The 19,497-nt window shown below is 38.0% G+C and overlaps 8 protein-coding genes across 8 annotated transcripts; 6 read left to right on the top strand and 2 right to left on the bottom strand. All coding sequences in view use genetic code 12, as the record gives it.

Annotated features, from left to right (window-relative positions):
* Positions 1 to 17: 17 nt before the first annotated feature.
* Positions 18 to 683, bottom strand: I9W82_003960 (uncharacterized protein; the record flags this gene model as incomplete). Its single annotated transcript, XM_067692981.1, has 1 exon — positions 18 to 683. One exon carries the CDS (start codon positions 681 to 683, stop codon positions 18 to 20), a length of 666 nt encoding a protein of 221 aa, XP_067547548.1.
* Positions 684 to 970: 287 nt separating this feature from the next.
* NUP60 (FG-nucleoporin) lies at positions 971 to 2,791 on the top strand (the record flags this gene model as incomplete). Its single annotated transcript, XM_067692982.1, has 1 exon — positions 971 to 2,791. One exon carries the CDS (start codon positions 971 to 973, stop codon positions 2,789 to 2,791), a length of 1,821 nt encoding a protein of 606 aa, XP_067547549.1.
* A 164-nt stretch (positions 2,792 to 2,955) lies between these two features.
* RPT5 (proteasome regulatory particle base subunit) lies at positions 2,956 to 4,245 on the bottom strand (the record flags this gene model as incomplete). The annotated part of the gene is made up of 1 exon (XM_067692983.1): positions 2,956 to 4,245. The coding sequence occupies one exon, from the start codon at positions 4,243 to 4,245 to the stop codon at positions 2,956 to 2,958; it is 1,290 nt and encodes a 429-aa protein (XP_067547550.1).
* A 1,428-nt stretch (positions 4,246 to 5,673) lies between these two features.
* I9W82_003963 (cytidine deaminase) lies at positions 5,674 to 6,368 on the top strand (the record flags this gene model as incomplete). The annotated part of the gene is made up of 3 exons (XM_067692984.1): positions 5,674 to 5,779; positions 5,951 to 6,036; positions 6,153 to 6,368. 3 exons carry the CDS (start codon positions 5,674 to 5,676, stop codon positions 6,366 to 6,368), a joined length of 408 nt encoding a protein of 135 aa, XP_067547551.1.
* Positions 6,369 to 7,080: 712 nt separating this feature from the next.
* NOP1 (rRNA methyltransferase) lies at positions 7,081 to 8,019 on the top strand (the record flags this gene model as incomplete). Its single annotated transcript, XM_067692985.1, has 1 exon — positions 7,081 to 8,019. The coding sequence occupies one exon, from the start codon at positions 7,081 to 7,083 to the stop codon at positions 8,017 to 8,019; it is 939 nt and encodes a 312-aa protein (XP_067547552.1).
* A 586-nt stretch (positions 8,020 to 8,605) lies between these two features.
* Positions 8,606 to 10,042, top strand: I9W82_003965 (Imp2'p; the record flags this gene model as incomplete). The annotated part of the gene is made up of 1 exon (XM_067692986.1): positions 8,606 to 10,042. The coding sequence occupies one exon, from the start codon at positions 8,606 to 8,608 to the stop codon at positions 10,040 to 10,042; it is 1,437 nt and encodes a 478-aa protein (XP_067547553.1).
* A 1,961-nt stretch (positions 10,043 to 12,003) lies between these two features.
* Positions 12,004 to 12,452, top strand: I9W82_003966 (uncharacterized protein; the record flags this gene model as incomplete). Its single annotated transcript, XM_067692987.1, has 2 exons — positions 12,004 to 12,059; positions 12,269 to 12,452. The coding sequence occupies 2 exons, from the start codon at positions 12,004 to 12,006 to the stop codon at positions 12,450 to 12,452; spliced, it is 240 nt and encodes a 79-aa protein (XP_067547554.1).
* A 4,485-nt stretch (positions 12,453 to 16,937) lies between these two features.
* On the top strand, positions 16,938 to 19,475 carry I9W82_003967 (uncharacterized protein; the record flags this gene model as incomplete). Its single annotated transcript, XM_067692988.1, has 4 exons — positions 16,938 to 17,265; positions 17,344 to 17,511; positions 17,564 to 17,579; positions 18,128 to 19,475. The coding sequence occupies 4 exons, from the start codon at positions 16,938 to 16,940 to the stop codon at positions 19,473 to 19,475; spliced, it is 1,860 nt and encodes a 619-aa protein (XP_067547555.1).
* Positions 19,476 to 19,497: the final 22 nt, after the last annotated feature.

Consider the following 19,497-nt stretch of genomic DNA (forward strand, 5'->3'; position numbering starts at 1 on the left):
TACATACATATATGTACTCATAATACAACAATGGCGTCGATGGTATTTCCAGTCTCAATATTGCATTTGCTCAAGTAATTTTCATTCTCTTCAACCGGCACTTCTTTATTCTGGTTATTGAAAATTTTAACATCATTGGGCTGAACATGGTCTTTTTCATAGCTCCTATATAGTTCGGACTCATTGAACAATTTTAAAATTTTGCTTCTCAAGTGCAACACAGTGGATCCAAATTCGGGCTCCTTGTTCATTTCAAAGTCATCAGGACTAAACTCAAAATAATACTTGACAAATTTGTTCAACTGGAACAAGTTTTCGTTTAACTCATTCAATTTCTTCCAATATAGAAGATTATGATATCTCGATTTGTTTTTAATGTCGTAATACTCTTTCAACTTTGATTCGTTAGATTGATTAATGATATTCAATCGTATATTGACATGAGCACAATGAATTGGCACCTCGGTGAATACATCTTTGGCATGGTAGTCCCACAAGTTTAAATGAATCCCACTCCAGTAGATTATTTCATAGCTCAAAAGGCCAATGAAAGTCAAAGCAAGAATTTCCGTAATGAATTTCGAGGTCGGAGTTATCAACAAATTCGCTGTGAACGAATTAGCTTCAAGCTTGCTTGTAAGATACGTGTCAAATCTGTATAGCAATTCAATCAATGAAGGCATCTGTGTAGTTTTAAGCCGGACCAAAAGGGAAATACAAAGCCAATGGATTTTACTGAAACACAACTTTTATTATCAAATCCGACTGGTTGAAATAAAACCCAACAGAAAAACAAACAACACCCTTTTAATGTCGCAACTTCGTATTGTCACAAGAATATATCTTGAGACATTCCATTTTACGAAAAAGTAAAAAAAAAATTTTGTTAAAGTCGCTTTAAACGATCTTTCTCTCTTTTGATGCTTTCCGTCTACTAATCATCAGGGTATTCAATTATATTAGAGTGGGAATGGATAATAGAGAGAGATATCAGAAATACAGAGAGAGACTGGCTGATCCCTCTGGCAGTAGTCGTCAAAGCTCATTCACATTGACTTCGAAACTAAAAAGCATTTTTAAACCTTGGAATAAATCTGAGTCTGATGTTGGGTCCGGTTCATCAAATATCAGTGGTACATCACAGCCTACTAAAAATAACCGGCCAGAATCTATACCTTTGGGAACACTGACCCTTAATTTACCAGGGTCGTTTTATGGTCACCAGCAGGAAGCATCTCAAGCACCACCAACGGAGTCATCACAGCAACTACCGGTAATGCATTCATCATCAATCATCGTTGACAAAGATGAACCGATCGAGAATCCTAATGACATTTTATCTACATTTTTCAAAGAAAAAGGCAACAGTAAGCTTACTGATGTCGAGTATGAGGGAGTCATGGCATTGATGTCGAAATCCAGAATGGGAACGCCTTATAAGCGTCCTATGACCGAAATGAGTTTCACTAATGACGAGCCTTCCTTTAAAAAAAGGCACTTGGGAAACGACTCCACTATGGTAGGAAATGTGACTTCGATAATTGGATCAACACCATCAAGGCAGAAAGTTATTAGAATGAATGGAAACACCACTCTACATGCACCAGGATATACTCCCAAGTACAGCAAAGTGTACAATGATACATTTGACAGATCATACCTGTTGATAAACAACACAATAAGGAACAGCTTCGGTCCTACATCAAGAAGAGTGAGTTCGAGATCAAGACGACCAGCACCCTACAAAAGTAGAATTAATAGTTCTACTTTACTCAAAGCAGATGGTGGTGAGACATCCGTAAGAAACGAAAATAATAGTCTGATTCTCCGACTTGCCAATGAAACTGCCAATAAAAGTTACAGTTCGAAGCCGCCAAGCAAAGCTGCTCAAACGTTGTTGAACATCTTGGATGGGAAAGACGAAGTTGAGGGATCTGAGAAGGACTCTCAATGCCAACAGAACGACAAACTCAAATTGTTTATCAACCCGTACGGGACAGGCTCAGAGAGGAAAAGCAAGAAGTTTTCAAATAGCTCTTCTCAAACTTCAGGCATTACTGCTCAAACAATTGGCAAAACCATATCTTTCAGCAAGTCAGAGCCATTACCCAAGAACTTTGAACCTACAGCAATTTCGGCACCCGGGAACAACAGAGACTCCAAGAAGGAGGATACGCATGATCAACAATCAACAAAGGCAAACCATTTTGGCGAAGGAGCATCAATGACTTCAAATACTAAACCAAACACCTCAACCAATGACTCCACAATTTCTACGAAATCGTCCTTATTTCAAGTTGAACAGAATCCAGGCAAACAGCCGTTATTTACTTTTAGTCAACAAAGTGGAACCAATATCGGTTCTGGCGTAGAGTCGCAAACGGATATGAGAAAAGGTGAGGTAGCGAAACCAAAAAACAGTTTCGGTTTCAAAGTCGACGACTCAAAGCTGGCAGTGGAAACAACAAAACCATTCAGCGTACATGGCATACTGAATGGAAATAATGGTCAGCAAAGTGGTTCCAATACTTCAAAGTTTAATCCGATTGCATCCACTAGCAAATTTGGAGCACCAATGGAGAAACAAGACAAAACTTTTGGGGCTGGAGATTCATCAAGTACGAATTTCAAAGGCAGTCACTCAGATGCAAAAGAAGAAGATTCTACAACTCAATTGAACGGAACAAGTCAAGCTCCCACATCTGAATTTGACTTTCCTTCACCGCAGCTTGTTGCGTACGAATTTGACGATGCAGAGGTTGACAAATACAAGTCTGTTTTCAGTTTTTAAATTAGATTGCTTGCATTGTATAGCTTATAGATTTAAGTCTATCTGAATAATAGTATAGTAGCATTATCTTGAATGGAGGGAGGGACAACGGAGCCAGAGCTACAGGATTTAATTTCAATAACTATCTATATTATTGGACTACAAATCTTTACAACAAAACAGACTTATGCGTAGAAATTTACAGATTTCGATTTTCTGGCTTGCACTTCACCAATTGCCTCAACGAAGTCTTCATGTCTGATGATTGATTTACCATTTCTCAAAGCAATCATACCAGCTTCGACAGTTACCGCTTTCAATTGTGCACCATTGAATTCATCAGTTGATCTGGCCAACTCTCTCCAATTTATCGATTCATTATCGCAATGCAATTTTCTGGCATGAATTTTCAAAACAGATTCTCTTGCCTCTTCTGATGGTAAGGGGAACTCGATTTTACGGTCCAATCTACCTGATCTCAATAAAGCTGGATCCAAAGTGTCAACTCTATTTGTAGCTGCCAACACCTTCACCCTGTCATCTGATCCAAAACCATCCAACTGGTTCAACAACTCCAACATTGTACGTTGCACTTCTCTATCACCACTTTTATCCGAATCAAATCTTTTAGTACCAATTGCATCCAACTCATCAATGAAGATAATCGTTGGGGCTTTTTCCTTGGCTAATGCAAATGCATCACGTACCAACTTCGCACCATCACCAATAAACATCTGCACCAATTGCGGAGCAGCCAACTTCAAAAATGTAGCACCAGATTGTGCTGCACATGCCCTTGCTAACAATGTCTTACCGGTACCAGGAGGACCGTACATCAAGGCACCCTTTGGTGGCTTAATACCTAACTTCTTGAACTTATCAGCTTGCTTCATTGGCAAAACCACAGCTTCGATCAATTCCTCGATTTGAGTATCCAAACCTCCAATGTTGGAGTAAGTTTCTGTCGGCTTTTCATCTAGCTCCATTGCCTTCACCCTTGAGTCGTATTCGGATGGCAAAGTGTCCAAGATCAAATATGAATCCTTATTGACACCTATTAAATCATTTGGCTTCAATTTCTCGTGGTCAACCAAACCAATCATTGGGAGGAAAATGGTTTGCCTAGTTGAAGTTTTGATAACTGCTGATTTTCCTGATCTTGCTGCATCAATATCAACGTTGGCTCCTTGCTCACTAGCTTCTTTGTCAACACCAAGATCTAATAGCTCAACAACATTTCCAACCAAGTAGGGTAATTGCTTGTTGTTGTTTATTTTATCTTGGTTGTCTTTTATTCTCTCCAACATCATTGTTTTCTCGTGTGTGAGACGTTGAGATTCTGACCTCATCACTTTGATGTCATTGTCTAGCAACTTCGTCCTATTTATTATATCAGAAGTGGACGACTGTAGGATCTCTAAATCCAAAACATCCTCTTCTCCTTGAGCTGCTTCTAATTCTTCCAATGTAACCATATTTGATACTTAAAAAATGTATGTTGAACTGAGGTAGTACTTTGACAAATAATGTAATGTATTGGCCAATAAATCAAAAACAGCTGACTTCAATTAATAGTTCCGTAACAACAAAGTAATTGTACCTATCGATTAATGAAAAATAGGGAGGTTATTGTTATTTGTTTGATTGAAAGAGTTTAGCCTGTGTATTTTCTTCACTCGATAACTTTTTTTCTTTTCGGTTTTTATTTTTGCCACTGACAAGTGATTGAGGTTTGTCGCAAAAAGATGCGACACACACGAAAAGGTACATACGTGCACTCAATTAACTTGCACTGCAATTGATGTTAGCAAGATATGAGAGGAATTTATAGAAAGAGTGTGTATATAATACTCCAGAGACAAGTTTAGTCAACAATGGAGGTTATCCAATGAAATTTCTCGTATTTTACATACTTTTGGCATTGTTTTCAGACTAATAAACTGAAATTAGTGCTTATTATCGACCTTTATACACTAGTACACACTGACTACAATTCTATACATGAACTTCTTTGGCAGTCAAAACGATTGTGTACCACTAGAGGAAGAAAAAACAAAATATAAAAAATGGATTTGTAGTTGGTTCCATTTTTTCCATTCTTTTTTGCAGCTAACAGTTACTGTTCCTTTTGGTATACACAACACAAAGGACAAAGGACTGGTCTTATCTGACTTGCCGGCATTCACTGCCACATCGGCATGCTTCATCAAGCTCATCTGCACCATCGTTGCGCTCTTCCCGGAGTGGTTATGCGCATTTTATGTGTGCATAACAAAACATGGTCGGATTTTTGCGAAACACTCAAAATAAGTGGATTCCAACCTTGGGTCCACCGTCAGACACGTTGATAGCTGCATTTTGCTCTCCGTGCACCCCCAGAAGTCCAAAAAAAAAATCTTGGACGTCCTTAGGAGGGCGGAAGCATGTCAAAATTTTTGCTCGGACTTAAGCCCAAATAGGTAAGTCCGATATTTATAGAGACTTTTCCACGTGGTGCAATTCTTGGACACACCATGTCCTGGGCATGCCGCCGGTTGAGAGCACACTCAACCAACATGACTCTCACTTAACTTTCTTTCAAACTCTTCACAGCTTCCGTGAGACTGAATCTTTCTATGTTTTGACCGAGAACTTACTATGCTGGTACAACACTCTTTTACACAAGGTTCCTCGCAGGATAACCTATCTACAATCTCAATTAAACATGAGCTAGTTCACATATCTCTTGATGACACGTTAAAATGATTATCTGTGCTAACGTTGTTTTCGTCAACTTCAGTACAGTGTCTCAGTTAAAAATCTTTTTGTCCTTATCGCACACGACTGTTGCTTAACTTTTGAAAATTTTGATAAAGAGCAGAACATTGCCAAAATATTTCCCCTATTCAAGCATCACTCTTGACATGACAATCCAAGTTTACCACGATCACCTGGAGGTTTCTGATGAAGAGTTCAACAAGCTTAAAGAACTAGTCAATGAAGGTACGTTTTCAAGGATTGTGCTCGCATGTTTTATTTCGCTACTAACTTTTCATTCTAAATCCAGCCAAGAGCTTTTCATATTGTCCTTACTCCAAGTTTAGGTAGGTTCGTACATCACACCCCGTCAATGCTAGGAGACGTGTCGACTAACTATCATTTATTTTTTTAGGGTCTCATGTTGTGTTTTATCCGAATCAGGTGACTTTATTACAGGAGTTAATGTAGAGAATGCATCATATGGTGCAGGGGTATGTGCTGAAAGAGCAGCTCTTACAAGAGCAGTGGTATGTTAATGAAAACAGTTGAATGGGCTTCGCCTTTCCTTACGACTTTTAGTTGTGGGAAAATAGAGTGTTCCTCACGACAAACGATTACTAACATTCACCTCTTTGGTGTTCAGAGCCAAGGCCAGCGCAAATTTAGAGTTATTGCAATTGCTGCAGATACAGAGAAACCCATTGTACCTTGCGGAATATGCAGACAATTTATACGGGAGTTTAGTGAAAATATCGCCCTATTCCTTTTCAATCAGGATTCAGAATATATTAAAGTCTATTTGAAAGATCTTCTTCCATTGAGCTTTGGTCCGGAAAGTTTGGGTATTGAAGTAGAGTGAAAAGCTTAGCAGAACCATCTTGTATCTGTATATAGAGAAATAAAATATATGTCTATATATTTAAAAGTAAAGTGTATCGAACAAAGTTTGTTTTTGCGGTGTCAGTGATCTCAAAGATATTATGGTAACTGAAATGTGCCTCTCCTTTGTGGCTCTTTCCGTACCGTACCCCAGGTTGGCAGTTGTTTAAAGTTCCTGGTAGTCACGTGAAAAACGAGCCGCACGATGGGCATCGTTTTCACAATTGAAAGCCAATCACCAACCGCTTATTATAGCATATGCACTCTCTCGTAGTAGCTTTATTAGCCCCAAACAGTGGATAGAGGTCTTAGAGAATGCGTACTATGTATTGTGGACAAGTGGAATGCTTCTTGCCAATACAATCTCCGAGGTCATCATGCACTTAATTGTCAATAGGTAGAAGCAAGAATTTATAACAGCCTTGTATGGCCCCACCTTTCTATATAAGCAATTGGCAAGTTCATTAAAATATAGAGCTGTTATAACCTATATCAAACCCCTGTAGGTCACATATCTTTAAACACCTGATGTTTTCCTCATCTCTTTCATCCCTTTTGCTGTTTCTCTCTCTCTTTCTTAACAAATAAAAAAAAATTTCTCAAAGAAAAAATTTTTCCTGATGGCATCTGCCCACTCTTTAAGAATCCAACTTATTCTTATACACATATAATCACATATCAATACTTACATAATGGCATTTGGAGCACCAAGAGGTAGAGGCGGAAGCCGTGGAGGCGGACGTGGAGGATTCTCAGGAAGAGGCGGTCGTGGTGGAGCCTCTGCAGGAAGAGGTGGCCGTGGAGGAGCTAGAGGCGGTGGAAGAGGTGGCGCCAGAGGTGGAAGAGGTGGTGCCAGAGGTGGACGTGGTGGTGCACGCGGTGGTGCTAAAGGAGGAGCCAAAGTTGTTATTGAACCTCACAGACACGCTGGTGTATTTATCGCTAGAGGAAAAGAAGATTTGTTAGTTACAAAAAACATTGCTCCAGGTGAATCTGTTTATGGAGAAAAGAGAATAAGTGTTGAGGAACCAGCAAAAGAAGAAGGAGCTGCTCCAACCAAAATTGAATATCGTGTATGGAATCCTTTCAGATCCAAGTTAGCTGCTGGTATCATGGGTGGTATCGATGAATTGGGTGTCGCACCAGGAAAGAAAGTTTTGTATTTGGGTGCTGCCTCAGGTACATCAGTATCACATGTTGCTGATGTTGTCGGACCTGAAGGTTTGGTTTATGCAGTTGAATTTTCCCACAGACCTGGAAGAGAATTGATTGGTATGGCCAAGAAGAGACCAAATGTAATTCCAATTATTGATGACGCCAGACATCCACAAAAGTACAGAATGTTAGTAGGAATGGTTGACTGTGTTTTCGCAGATGTTGCTCAACCAGATCAAGCTCGTATTATTGCATTGAACTCACACTTGTTTTTGAAAGATGGTGGTATTGTTGTTATATCCATTAAGGCCAACTGTATCGACTCCACCGTTGATGCTGAAACCGTTTTTGCTAGAGAAGTACAGAAATTGAGGGAAGAGAGAATCAAACCATTGGAACAATTGACATTAGAACCATACGAGAGAGATCACTGTGTGGTTGTTGGTCGTTACATGAGAAGTGGAATCAAGAAGTAATTAGATTATGGTTTTATGGAAAGCAAGTGTATAATAGAGTAAATTTGAGTTTTAAAAGTGCCAATTGGCTAAGTCTTCTCATCAGTAAAGAGAACTTATATGTAAGGAGCGTTGCCACATAGTGGGAACAAAAACTCTTTATGGCCCACGCAAATTATTCTAACCAATTTGCGTTCCCATTATCATCAATTGGAATGTATCTCATCCTGAAATGTATCTTTTATGACACATTGAGAGTAACTTTAGAAGTAACATTAACTCTAATGTAAGTATAGTAAGTACTACGGAGAAATCCAAAGCAAAGAAAAACAGTCGTGTGTGATGTGACAATTGCGTGTTATCAACTTTTCCCACCTTTTCCTTCTTTTTTTGTGTTTGCTATACATATAAAACAATATAACCAAAGAGAGAAAGCAAAGGGTTAGTATTGTTGCATTTCTTGTACCAAACACCACTTTTCATCTGTCACAACCACTTCATTTAAATTAAAATAGTAATCAGAACTACGTAACTGTCCATTGAGAACCATATATTACTTAATTTAGTTGTTTTACAAGATACAAAGACTATTCAAAACCTTGTCAAAATGGCCAGTCGTCAATCGAGATTAGAGGCAGAGAAGCTTGCCATTATTCAAAACTCCATGACCAGAGGAAGATCTTTGTCTCCTGGCGCATCGGGTACTGGCGGAGGAGGGGGAGGAGGCTCATTCAAAAGCCGCTCACCATCTGTTTCCAGGGAGGATTACAATGGGAGATTAAAGTGGTCAATAACGAACCACGATCCTCTGGAGCGAATCAAAAGGGAAGGAGAAGAAGGAAATGAACCTTCTGCATGGGAGGACGAAGTAAGTGAAGAGGAACATATTAGTGATGACGACAACAATGAAAAGTTCCAGTATGATGATACTGGAAATATTTTGCCTAATTACGCATGTCAAGATGAGATGATTAATGAAGTCAGTTCCATTTTAGAGAACTCCAATTTGAATGACAGGTCTACCGTCAAGAAATTGGAGGAGTTAACGGCCAATGAGCGAGCTCTTGCAGCTGCGAAAAATGCAGGAACCAAGATAGACCCTGACTTATTGAATAGATTAGCAAGTGATAAACAAAAGCTTACAGGACTGGAGCGTTTGAACTTGATTCAATCTGACCAGGATGTTGAATCTAGGAAACAAAAATTGGAGAATTATCAAGCTTATAGGAAGAAGATAATTGAACAGGAGAATGGAAATGGCCATGAAGCAACAGCAAAGTCCGAAGGAGATGCAGATGCTCAATCTCAGGTAAACAAAGAAGGAAAAGAGGGCTCTGCTGAAGATGAATTCATGGTACCTTATACATCAGCCGTGGAGGATAAACTTGATAGTGAATTTGCTTCACAATTAAACGAAACTATTCGTGAAGGAGACATTGACACCGACAAAGCACATTCAAGAGTTATTCAAACAATTACGAGAGGAAATTTCTTTCAATTGGTCAATCCAAAAGTGAAACCAAAGATGTCCTTATTGTGTATGGATTTTTCTCCTGAATCCATTTTCGCCCTCGAGTGGTCTTTAGGTACGGTGTTGGTTGATGGATCTGTTTTGTTTATTGTTTGCGTTATCGAGGATAATGATCCAAATCATAACTTGAAGGGAAGTAACGAGAACCAACGTGAACAGCAACGACTCAATATGCTAAACAAAGCAAGACAACAAGTTCTCAATTTGTTAAAGCTTACAAAGTTACAAATTCATGTGGTTATTGAAATTGTTCATCATCCTATTCCAAGACATTTGATATTGGAGTTCATTGATAACTTGAAACCAACCTTGGTCGTCGTTGGCTCAAAGGGACAAAGTGCTATCAAGGGTGTTTTACTTGGTTCTTTGTCCAATTATCTTGTAACAAAGTCAACAGTTCCTGTGATGGTTGTTCGCGAGAAGTTGAAGAAAATAAACAGATTCAAATCTGGATCATCGGTGTTTTCTAATAATATCAAGCCATTGACTTTGTCCGAGGCTAGAATTGATTAAGATTGTGTTTTGTAGTTAGAGGTGTAAAGAAACTTGTTTACTAAATTAACGATATTTGAATTTGATAATGCGTAACTTCAAGAGAACATGTTAGGGAATGTATACTCGGTAAGAGACGGCTATTGACAGAATCACCATACGAGAGCTTATCAACAGAATTTAAAACAACAAATTGTGATAAAACTGGAAACAAAAGAAGAAGAAGAAGAAGAAAGAGTATAAAATCAATTCTACAATCAAAATATAGTACAACAACTTTACAAAAACATTTATTAATAAATAAAAAAGCCCAACAACCATTTGAAACTAAATTCCATTGAAAGTAGTCTCCCGTTTTGTTTCACAGCCAGTTCGATATACACACAAATAAAGGTAAAAGGTATTTGACAACCAAAAAAGATTGACAAGCTGCATCAATGACAGGCGCATCTCAATCAACGGTAAGAAAAAATCAAACATAGATGAAACCGTGTTGATTTGCCTTACACTATTGCGTGGCCAAGATCACCTAATAGCGTTATACCCACTGAAGTTAAAAATAGATCCTCCTTCCTAATATGAATTAAATTGCTCCATGATTGTATTTGAATTTTGAATACCGAGATGGTAAAGAAGAAAAGGAAAAGAAAAAGATATGAAAAGGAGGAAATAATTTTTGGGGAAAGTTGAAGGGTATTTATAGTTTTTTGTATTTTGGTTGTAAAACTTTTTTGTTATGCTATATAGTTAAGACCAAAAATTTAGAACACACATTTATACCTAATCAATATGTGTTTGACCCCTACAGGGTGAGATTAACGTCAAGGTGAGTGGATGTGGTACTGTTTAGACCTCGATACTGATCTATGATCTATGATTGTTCAAGCTTTTAGGAATAATGATACTAACAATGTGGTTGCAAAGTTTTAGGAAACTCCAAACACAGTCAACACTAATTTCGGCAAACAACACAGAGGAGTAGATATACACCAAGGTTACCACATACGATGTAAGCTATCTGATAAAGTGAAAGGAAGTCAAATGAGCTAAATAACGTAATCACAATATCCTCATTCATCACACTTGTCAACTCAAGATACTCCATAGATCCAACTTTCAATAATATACCAATGTTCAAAGCAGTGATTAGGCACAGCTGGAGACGGCATCGTGTACAAATATATCAAAGTGGGAATATGGTTGGTGTCAAGCTTCGGCTGGATCTCTCAAGTCAGACTCACAATTTAAGCCTGCAAGGATTGTATATCGAAATAAGCTACTTTTTTATGTACAAAGGTTTTCAAGTAACTATCTAAACGGTTTAGCTTCGGCAAATATCAACTAGCCCTTGTTTCCTCTCTTTCTTTCTTCAACTAGCCCTTGTTTCTTCTCTTTCTTTCTTGTCCTCGTATTTTTCATAAAAATGATGGATTTCAAACACCACTTCAACCATAATCAACAATATAATAATACACTCCAATCTAGTTGATTTCTTTTCATTCAAAACACTAAGAAATGCTCGTTGTTCTTCTGTTGCATAATCTAATTTCCTATTCATGATTGAAATTCTTAAATTTATATCAAGAATCTTGGATGCATTGTTGTGAATCTTTTCCAACACCGGTTCACTCCAATACAAGTCAGGAGTTTCAATAAGTTCCGAATAAAGATTTAGTTTCCCTCTTCATAGAAATAACCACCCAGTTATGCATAATAATTCTTTGTTCTAAAAGGTGGAATCAAAGACTTTGTGTTGATTCCCAGTATATGACAAAAGACATTTTTCGAATAGAATGTCTCCCGCACTGCACTTGGGACAAATTCCGCACCACATTTAGGCTGATCCCCACACTGTATTTTTTACAGCCCAGACTTGACCCCTTAAAAAAATGCCATTTATCTTTTCTTGAGAATATGAATTGTCCACACTTGATGTTAACACGATTCTCACTTACATTGTTTCCACTTTATCACTAATTACAATGTATCGAGCCTCTGTATTCATAGTTGCAGGTACTGCTAGAGCTGAGAAGATCATGTTCACCATTGATAATTACAGCTCATTTCAAACACTGCTTTATTCACATATTCAAAGCAATTGCTAAGACTAGACACGTCCAAGAAAGCATCGTTGAGGGGTTCAGTTGTTATATCCATTCGCTGCTACTACATAATCCGGGATAATCAATGGCTGCAATCGACTAGGGTGTCTACAACGTCGCTAAGGCCGTCATACCCATAATCAAGGCGATCTGGTCTATGGTTAGCTATGCGGCATCAGATTTTGAGTACGCATATTCATATTGATGACGACAGTGGTCTATGGAGTTCAGCAGTCGATTCCAAGAAAGCTCTGCCTGCTACGTTGATGTGCTTGAGAGATGGTTTCGTTAACAATGGAGTTGCCTTTTCCTTGACTGCAGCCACATAACTTCCAGGGTAAGTGTTTAGAATTATGCACAAGTTCGATTAGGGTGGTGATTACTCAGGTCTTGTTATGCTACTTCCGGAAAATGATGCTTCTATTATGCATATCAGGGAAGCAAACTTTCACGATGATAAATCGTGTATTAACCATCCAACAACCTTCAAAATTTCTATCCTAGAGTACCATTAATGGCGTTGATGACAAAATGATCGACCAATGAGCAATACTCTTTAATTGCATGTGCCATATCGTGTGTTGTACTACAAGAAGACTTTCATGAGTTGATATGGGTGCAATTCAATGGACCACTACCCAAACCCAGACTTTTCATCAGAGTATGAACCCTGGACGTCAATGCTAAATGTCACGAGAACAGGTGTTCCACCCACCAGACTGGATAGTTGAGATAGCCTTTAAAACCTACAAATGCTCATCAAAGCACCACAATATATTTTGACTCCTATAATCAATCTCATAGTATCAATATAATCACATTCATGATTTCAAGCACAGCTTTTTCTACACAGTATACTACCTCGGCAGATGACATGACAAACGAGTGGGTGACATACATTCACTTATGAGTTTGAAACTTGCAATGACTTAGTTAATTTCCAGAGAAGGAGCTACATAGAGAACTTGGATACACGACATTTACACATATATTTTAACAATAGCCCCGAATCATCGTACACCACTCACTCCTCACCTCTCTCCCCCAACTCTCCCAACTCTCCTAGCTATATACTCCAACATCACCACCACACACCCCCCGACCTAGTGCCCCGCCACCATACCCTCAGCTTGTTGTTGAAAACAAGCCTACTCTACACTAGGTTGAACTATGAAGCTCTCTATTCCTGACACAGCTTTTAATACAAGCCTACTCACAATAAATCACACTAAGTCACACTAATTCACACAATAATATTGAATACAAGATGAACAACAGATGAATAAAACAATAAATGAACAACAAATGAATAAAAAGTAAAAAAAAAGCACCCTCCATCCTCCACCTCAAACTTGCGTCCAAGCCTAGCACCGCCAAGTTTGAGTAGAGGAAATCAAATCCAACACAGTTAATTTATCTGAACCACGTCTGACCCAGACAGGGACCCTAAACTCTCCAGTTATTTCCGTCTGTGTCACTACAGATGGAAACCTCCGGAAAACCGGTAGTTGGAAATGCTCCTCTGTAAATAATTGTGACTCGTCAGCCAACAATTTGTTAAGCACTCTACAGATGTTCCCGCATCCATGGAAGTTCTGTGTGTGTATGTGTGTTTGTGTGTTTGTGTGCTTTTTATAGGACTTTAGATCTATTACCCGATAAATGAGTAAATCAGGCCCGCTGTGATAGAGCCCGACTTTAATTATATTCCTGGTTGTTTCTGCAATTCAAGTTATCCAAGCCTTTGCAGAATCCTCCATAGACTATAGCGGGTAATCTCTGATCTTTCTTTGATCTTATCTGACTTGCCTGCATCCACGTAATTAACAAGATTTTTCTTTTTTATAACAGATGAACTCTATCGAACTGAATCACGTCTGATTAGTCCTTTATCTTAACTCACTGGTTGTTTTCGTTGAGGATAATTCATAATGAATCTGTTGCAACTCTGAAATCTTTCCGCAAAAAGATCAAAACCCCCAGCGAGCAAGTTTTGTATGGAAATGGAACATCAATCTAGTTATATTCTGGCAATTGTTAGTATCAGGCACTCTTGAACTCTCTATGACATGGTGGTTACTCACATTTTGGTAAAAGATCTTATCTTGTAGGAATTTGTTGTTTGTGTTTGTGGTAAATGGAGAAAATTTTTGGCAACCAAAATTGAAAATAAAGGGGAATAATCCACCATTTATACTCCCAATACAATCCAAGCATATCAAAATAACATAAACCTATAACCAACTACTTAGAAATAATATACCCACAATAGATGTCACATAATCAACACTTTTTGAATGTAGACACAGATCACATGACTACATAAAAATCACCCCCTAATTTTTACCTCACTGTGTATATCAAAATAACATCAGACCCATTAGCTCAACAGACACATCTTCTTTATCACTGATCAGTCCTTCTAGCTTGAGCCTATAGCAATCAAAATGAATTGACACCCCTTTCTTTTCCATTTCATATCAAGATCTTTTTCAATTATGCTTTTCAAATCACATCAAATCAGCCTTTGAAACAATATATAGACGTATACAGAGTCAATCCCAAACTATAAATGACTACACTTCTAATACAAACAAAACGTATTATATGAATTCTCAACTAAAACAACAAACTTTTAATACAGACAATAATCATTAAATCAATAAATAAAATCCAATAAAAAGTAAAAAGAGTACTAGCAGTAGATTCAATATTCATCCTCATACACCAAAGTGTTTGACAGTTGCTCTACCCAACTTGTAAGTACCAATCAATGGATGAATAAGCACCTCATACGCTGTCAACTCACTAGCCAAACTTGTATAATCCTTCTCAACTCGAAGAGAAGTCACAATTGAATCTTCAAGTAGTTAATACCTAATATGCCTATAGTTCGTTTCTTGATCATCTAAGACATTCTCTTTGGTATTGTTTTCATTGGCAAACACTAGTTGTGGGAACACAGATGTCGCAGTGTAGTTAGCGTGTGTTGTATCTAATCAACATCAGATAAGAAGTGAAATCTTTATTCAACATCTTTGATTTATTTTGCAAGGTACGAGCATTGGGTAATGACGAATTTCACTCTACCAAAGCAGCCCAAAGGAACGTCTCCTAAAACCACTGTGATCCTAATTCTCTTTATAGCACCAACTTCCATCGAATCTTGAAACATCTTTAAACACATTATAATATTCACGGAAAAATTGAGCTTGCATAGTTGAGCCACGATAAAGCCCAAATCCTTCAATGATAGTGTGAGCATAATAAATATTGACCAGAGGATTTGTGACGTTGCAAACGGAAATTCTAACCACCTGAGATACAGGATCTCTCTATTATCTCCACCCAAGTCAACCCCGTAAATGTAAGCTGATAAATCCTGTCAATCAATAGGAACAAATCTTCAACGTATTATTAGCCTCAGTCCATTCTTGTAATATTTTGGAGTAACTTTCAATGGCATCAGAGCAGGTGTAAGCTTCACCAACAGATTGCATGATAGTGTTGTTTTGATTGTTTAGCCAATACACCATGCCAAAGTGGAAGCTTGAACCCACATGTAATTGAAGAAGATCGAGCCATTGAGTGACCATTTATCTTTCCATTAAACGACAGAGCATTCTCAAAAGTTTATCCTTTCCATGTGTAGTGGCAATTCTTCAATTCTTGCAAGAAGTTTGAAATCAGTTTTGTTTGTCACTGAAGTGCACCTCATTCAAAGCAGCAAGTTTTCTTGCATTGGTTATGCTAGAAATCACCAACGACAAATGCTCTCTAGATTTGTTTCAATAGGTCTGATGTAACCACTAATAAATCCCCTACTTCTCAACCTCCCTGGCCAGATGAATTGACTTCCACGTAAATCACGAAAAGCTATGGAATCTATCGAGCAGATGATTCTCGGTGGTTGTAGATTCAGACATCAGCTGTTATATGGGTGGTTCTCTATTGAGTGTAAACCACTTGTTGCAATTGTGTAATTCCTGGTGTATCATATTAACCTGTGGGCTATTTTCATTTGCTTGTCTTGAAAAAACTCCATGTGTCGCGAAAAAAGCAAACTGTGTCACAACTTATTTGACATCACGTGCCACACAATTTAAATTTTGTAACTATATTTTGGTACTTACCAAATATCACCCACCTTTTATAGAGATATTGAGGTGAAAATACAAAGAGTTTGCTTTAGTTAAGTTCTACTAAGTAATGTAAATTTAAGTTTCAATATATTGTTGTTATTGTTAATAATTAATCACTCTCTATTGCAAAGAGCTAAACAAAAATATTTGCAACAAATTTACAGCAAACATAACATACAGTAGCATAGCATTGATAACTTCAGATACTCATTCTCCTCCACTTAAAAAATCAATAAAGCCACATAGTATCACGGAATTAAGCAAAGGATGGTAGTATTGACTTATTGAGCTCTGTAATGGTTCTTAGTAATCCTCTATTTTACTAGCAAATGCACCTTGGAGTCCAAAAAAGAAGAAAAGTTCTCGCATGGTTGCATGTCCATTTTGGTGTCAGTTTCGTATGAATTGCACGACCACTAATTAACATTTACTTATAGGGATTCCCGGCTAGAAGGCAATTGAATTTCTAAAACAACATCTCCGTGCAATGGTTGTACACTCAGTTATTGGTTAAACTTTACCCACACTCAATAAATTATGTGTTGCCCTCTTTATTTCAATCACACTCGTTTTTACGGAGTGAATTTGGTTGCAAAACCTCATCAAAAAAACTTATCCACACACCTTTCCTGTTTTCTTCCCACATCATTCATAAACAGATTCAATAACACTATGCCACCAACCAAAAATGCACAAAGCTTAGAAGAAATCAAGGATATCCTACGCAACTACATGAAATCACAGTACAGACCCTACTCTACTAATGATATATTGTTGAACTTGCATAATCAAATCCCAAAACAGAAATTGGGCTTGGGACTCGCATCCCTTGTTGAAGAAAATGAGTTGCTTGTAAAAGTTGTGGGGAAAACTAGCTACTATTGCTACAAGATGCTAGTTCCAAAGTCAAATAAGGCAGAAACTGCTTTATTGAATGATATTCCAAAGATGGAGAAAATGATTGCAGAAATCGAAGTGGAGATGAATGGTATAATATCAGGTACGTAAGCAAAAGAGGAACAATTTAAAAAGAAGTTAGACTGACTTTTACATCTAGAAACAAAAGACATCAAGTCAGAGCCTTCCAACGATGCAATTACTCAAAATCTTGCTGATGCCAAGGAGAAGATAAAAGCCTTGAAAGATGAACAAGCAAAGCCCAATCCCAACACTCTCGATAGTTCTGAACTAAAATTGAGTCTTACACAATTAAGGCGTGTACACAAGCAGTATAAAGGGATAGTACGTTGACACTAATGCGTTTATTTCAAATCCAAATACTAACATCCATCTTTTAGTTCAATTCCCTTCGTGGTACGCTTCTTGACATAACAGAGAATAAGAATATCTTGGTACGTTTAACACTCGTTTGATATACAGCATGTATACATAATACTAACGCCTCAACCCCACTCCAGTCATCTATTGGGATCGAAGAAGCTGAGATTAAGAGGTTTCAACCATAGCTTATTGGAAGGTTTTAAGCTGTAATTAATACAACATACTCGAGTAAACATTTGATTCCCTTTCTCTCACATACTTCTCTCCAGAGCCTCCACTCTTTTGCCTTACTACCTTGACTACCCCTTTCTTACTTTCTTGGCTTACTTGAGTTCGTGTAATTATCAAACGTGGCTTTGTGGCATATCTGTATACAGTCGCTTCAGGAGAAAAATGTTACCTCGAACGAAAATTTCAATTGTTGACGCGCTTTTCACCAAAAATCTGGCTAAGAGAGGCTGTCATACATGAAGAATCGAAACTAGAATGATATCACGAAACGTGCAAAGAGTGCTTGTTCTACTATCATGTACATTTCTTGGGTTAATATGCGGAACCTTGTACCTTTATTCATCATACAGTCCACAACTAGCAAAGCAATTGCAATACACAGCATCAGATTCGTCAAAAATAGCACTCTGGGGCACAATTGGAACAGCAGTCGCAGGTCCTGTTTCCGGTGCCGTGGTTGATCGTAAGGGATACACTTTATCCCTGCTGATTGGAGCAATTTTAATCATATTGGGCTATGGTGGCATGAAGTATCAATTCGATCGTCAACTCAACCAAATTCAACTATCATGTCTCTGGCTATTTTCAATTGGGTTGGGATCAACCTTTATTAATTCTGCGTGTCTCAAGTGCTGCGCAGTGAGTTTTCCTAGTATCAGAGGCGTGGCAACTTCGTTACCATTAGCATTATACGGATTGAGTGCACTTTTTTATTCGGTAATCGCTTCTGTGTTCTACACGGGGAGAACTTCGGAGTTTTTAGGATTTGTTGGCGTGTCCATTGTGGCAATTTGCGTCATTTGCTTTCCAAGTGTTTATATTGCAGACAAAGAGCACAAGCTTCGAAACGCTTCTACATTTAGAAACAATCAGTTGACAGAGGATCGACATAGGGCTCACAGCACTGATTCTAAAGCTGATCTATTAAAAAGCTACAAGTTTTGGATGCTTTTCACAATCCTCGGCGCATTGGCGTCCCTAGGTCAAATGTATATATACTCAGTGGGCTATATCATCAAGTCATTGGTGGGATTGACAATTTCTGAGCAGAATCTAGGGTCTGTTGCTACAGTTGACGAAATTGATGTATTAATTCAACAACAGCAACAACTACAAGTGGGAATGATTTCAATCGCAAATTGCATTGGTCGAATTTTGTCTGGTATTCTTGGCGACATCATCACTCAGTCATTTTCAATGCCAAGGTCATGGCTACTAGTAGTTCCTGCTGTGGGTACAACTTTTTGCCAATTGCTCACGTCAAGTACTGAGCATTACACGAACCTTCCACTCAACTCCTTTTTAGTGGGTCTATTTTATGGATTTACATTCTGTCTCGTCCCTATCATTGTGGGAGATATATTTGGAATGGAGAATTTCTCTTTTAATTGGGGAATTACATGTCTTGCACCGATAGGACCAAGTTATTATTTTACCAGCATGTTTGGTCAAGAATATGATTTAAACTCAGCAAAAGCGGACCCTATCAATTCAAGTACATCCCAAACTACAAGCATGGGTTGCATTTTAGGCAATAAGTGCTACAGTGACATTCTCGGCGTTACAGCAGGAGTTGGGTGTGTCGCAACCATTTTAGTAGTTATTTTCAACTTTAGCGACACACTTTTCAAAAGAAGACCCAAAACGTTGTCTTTACTGGATATTCGCAATAAGAAATTGTATATAGAAAAACCCTAATTAAAATATATTTACATTGTAC

Source organism: Candida metapsilosis, assembly GCF_017655625.1.
Source record: "Candida metapsilosis strain BP57 chromosome Unknown scaffold5, whole genome shotgun sequence".
Classification (NCBI taxonomy): domain Eukaryota; kingdom Fungi; phylum Ascomycota; class Pichiomycetes; order Serinales; family Debaryomycetaceae; genus Lodderomyces; species Lodderomyces metapsilosis.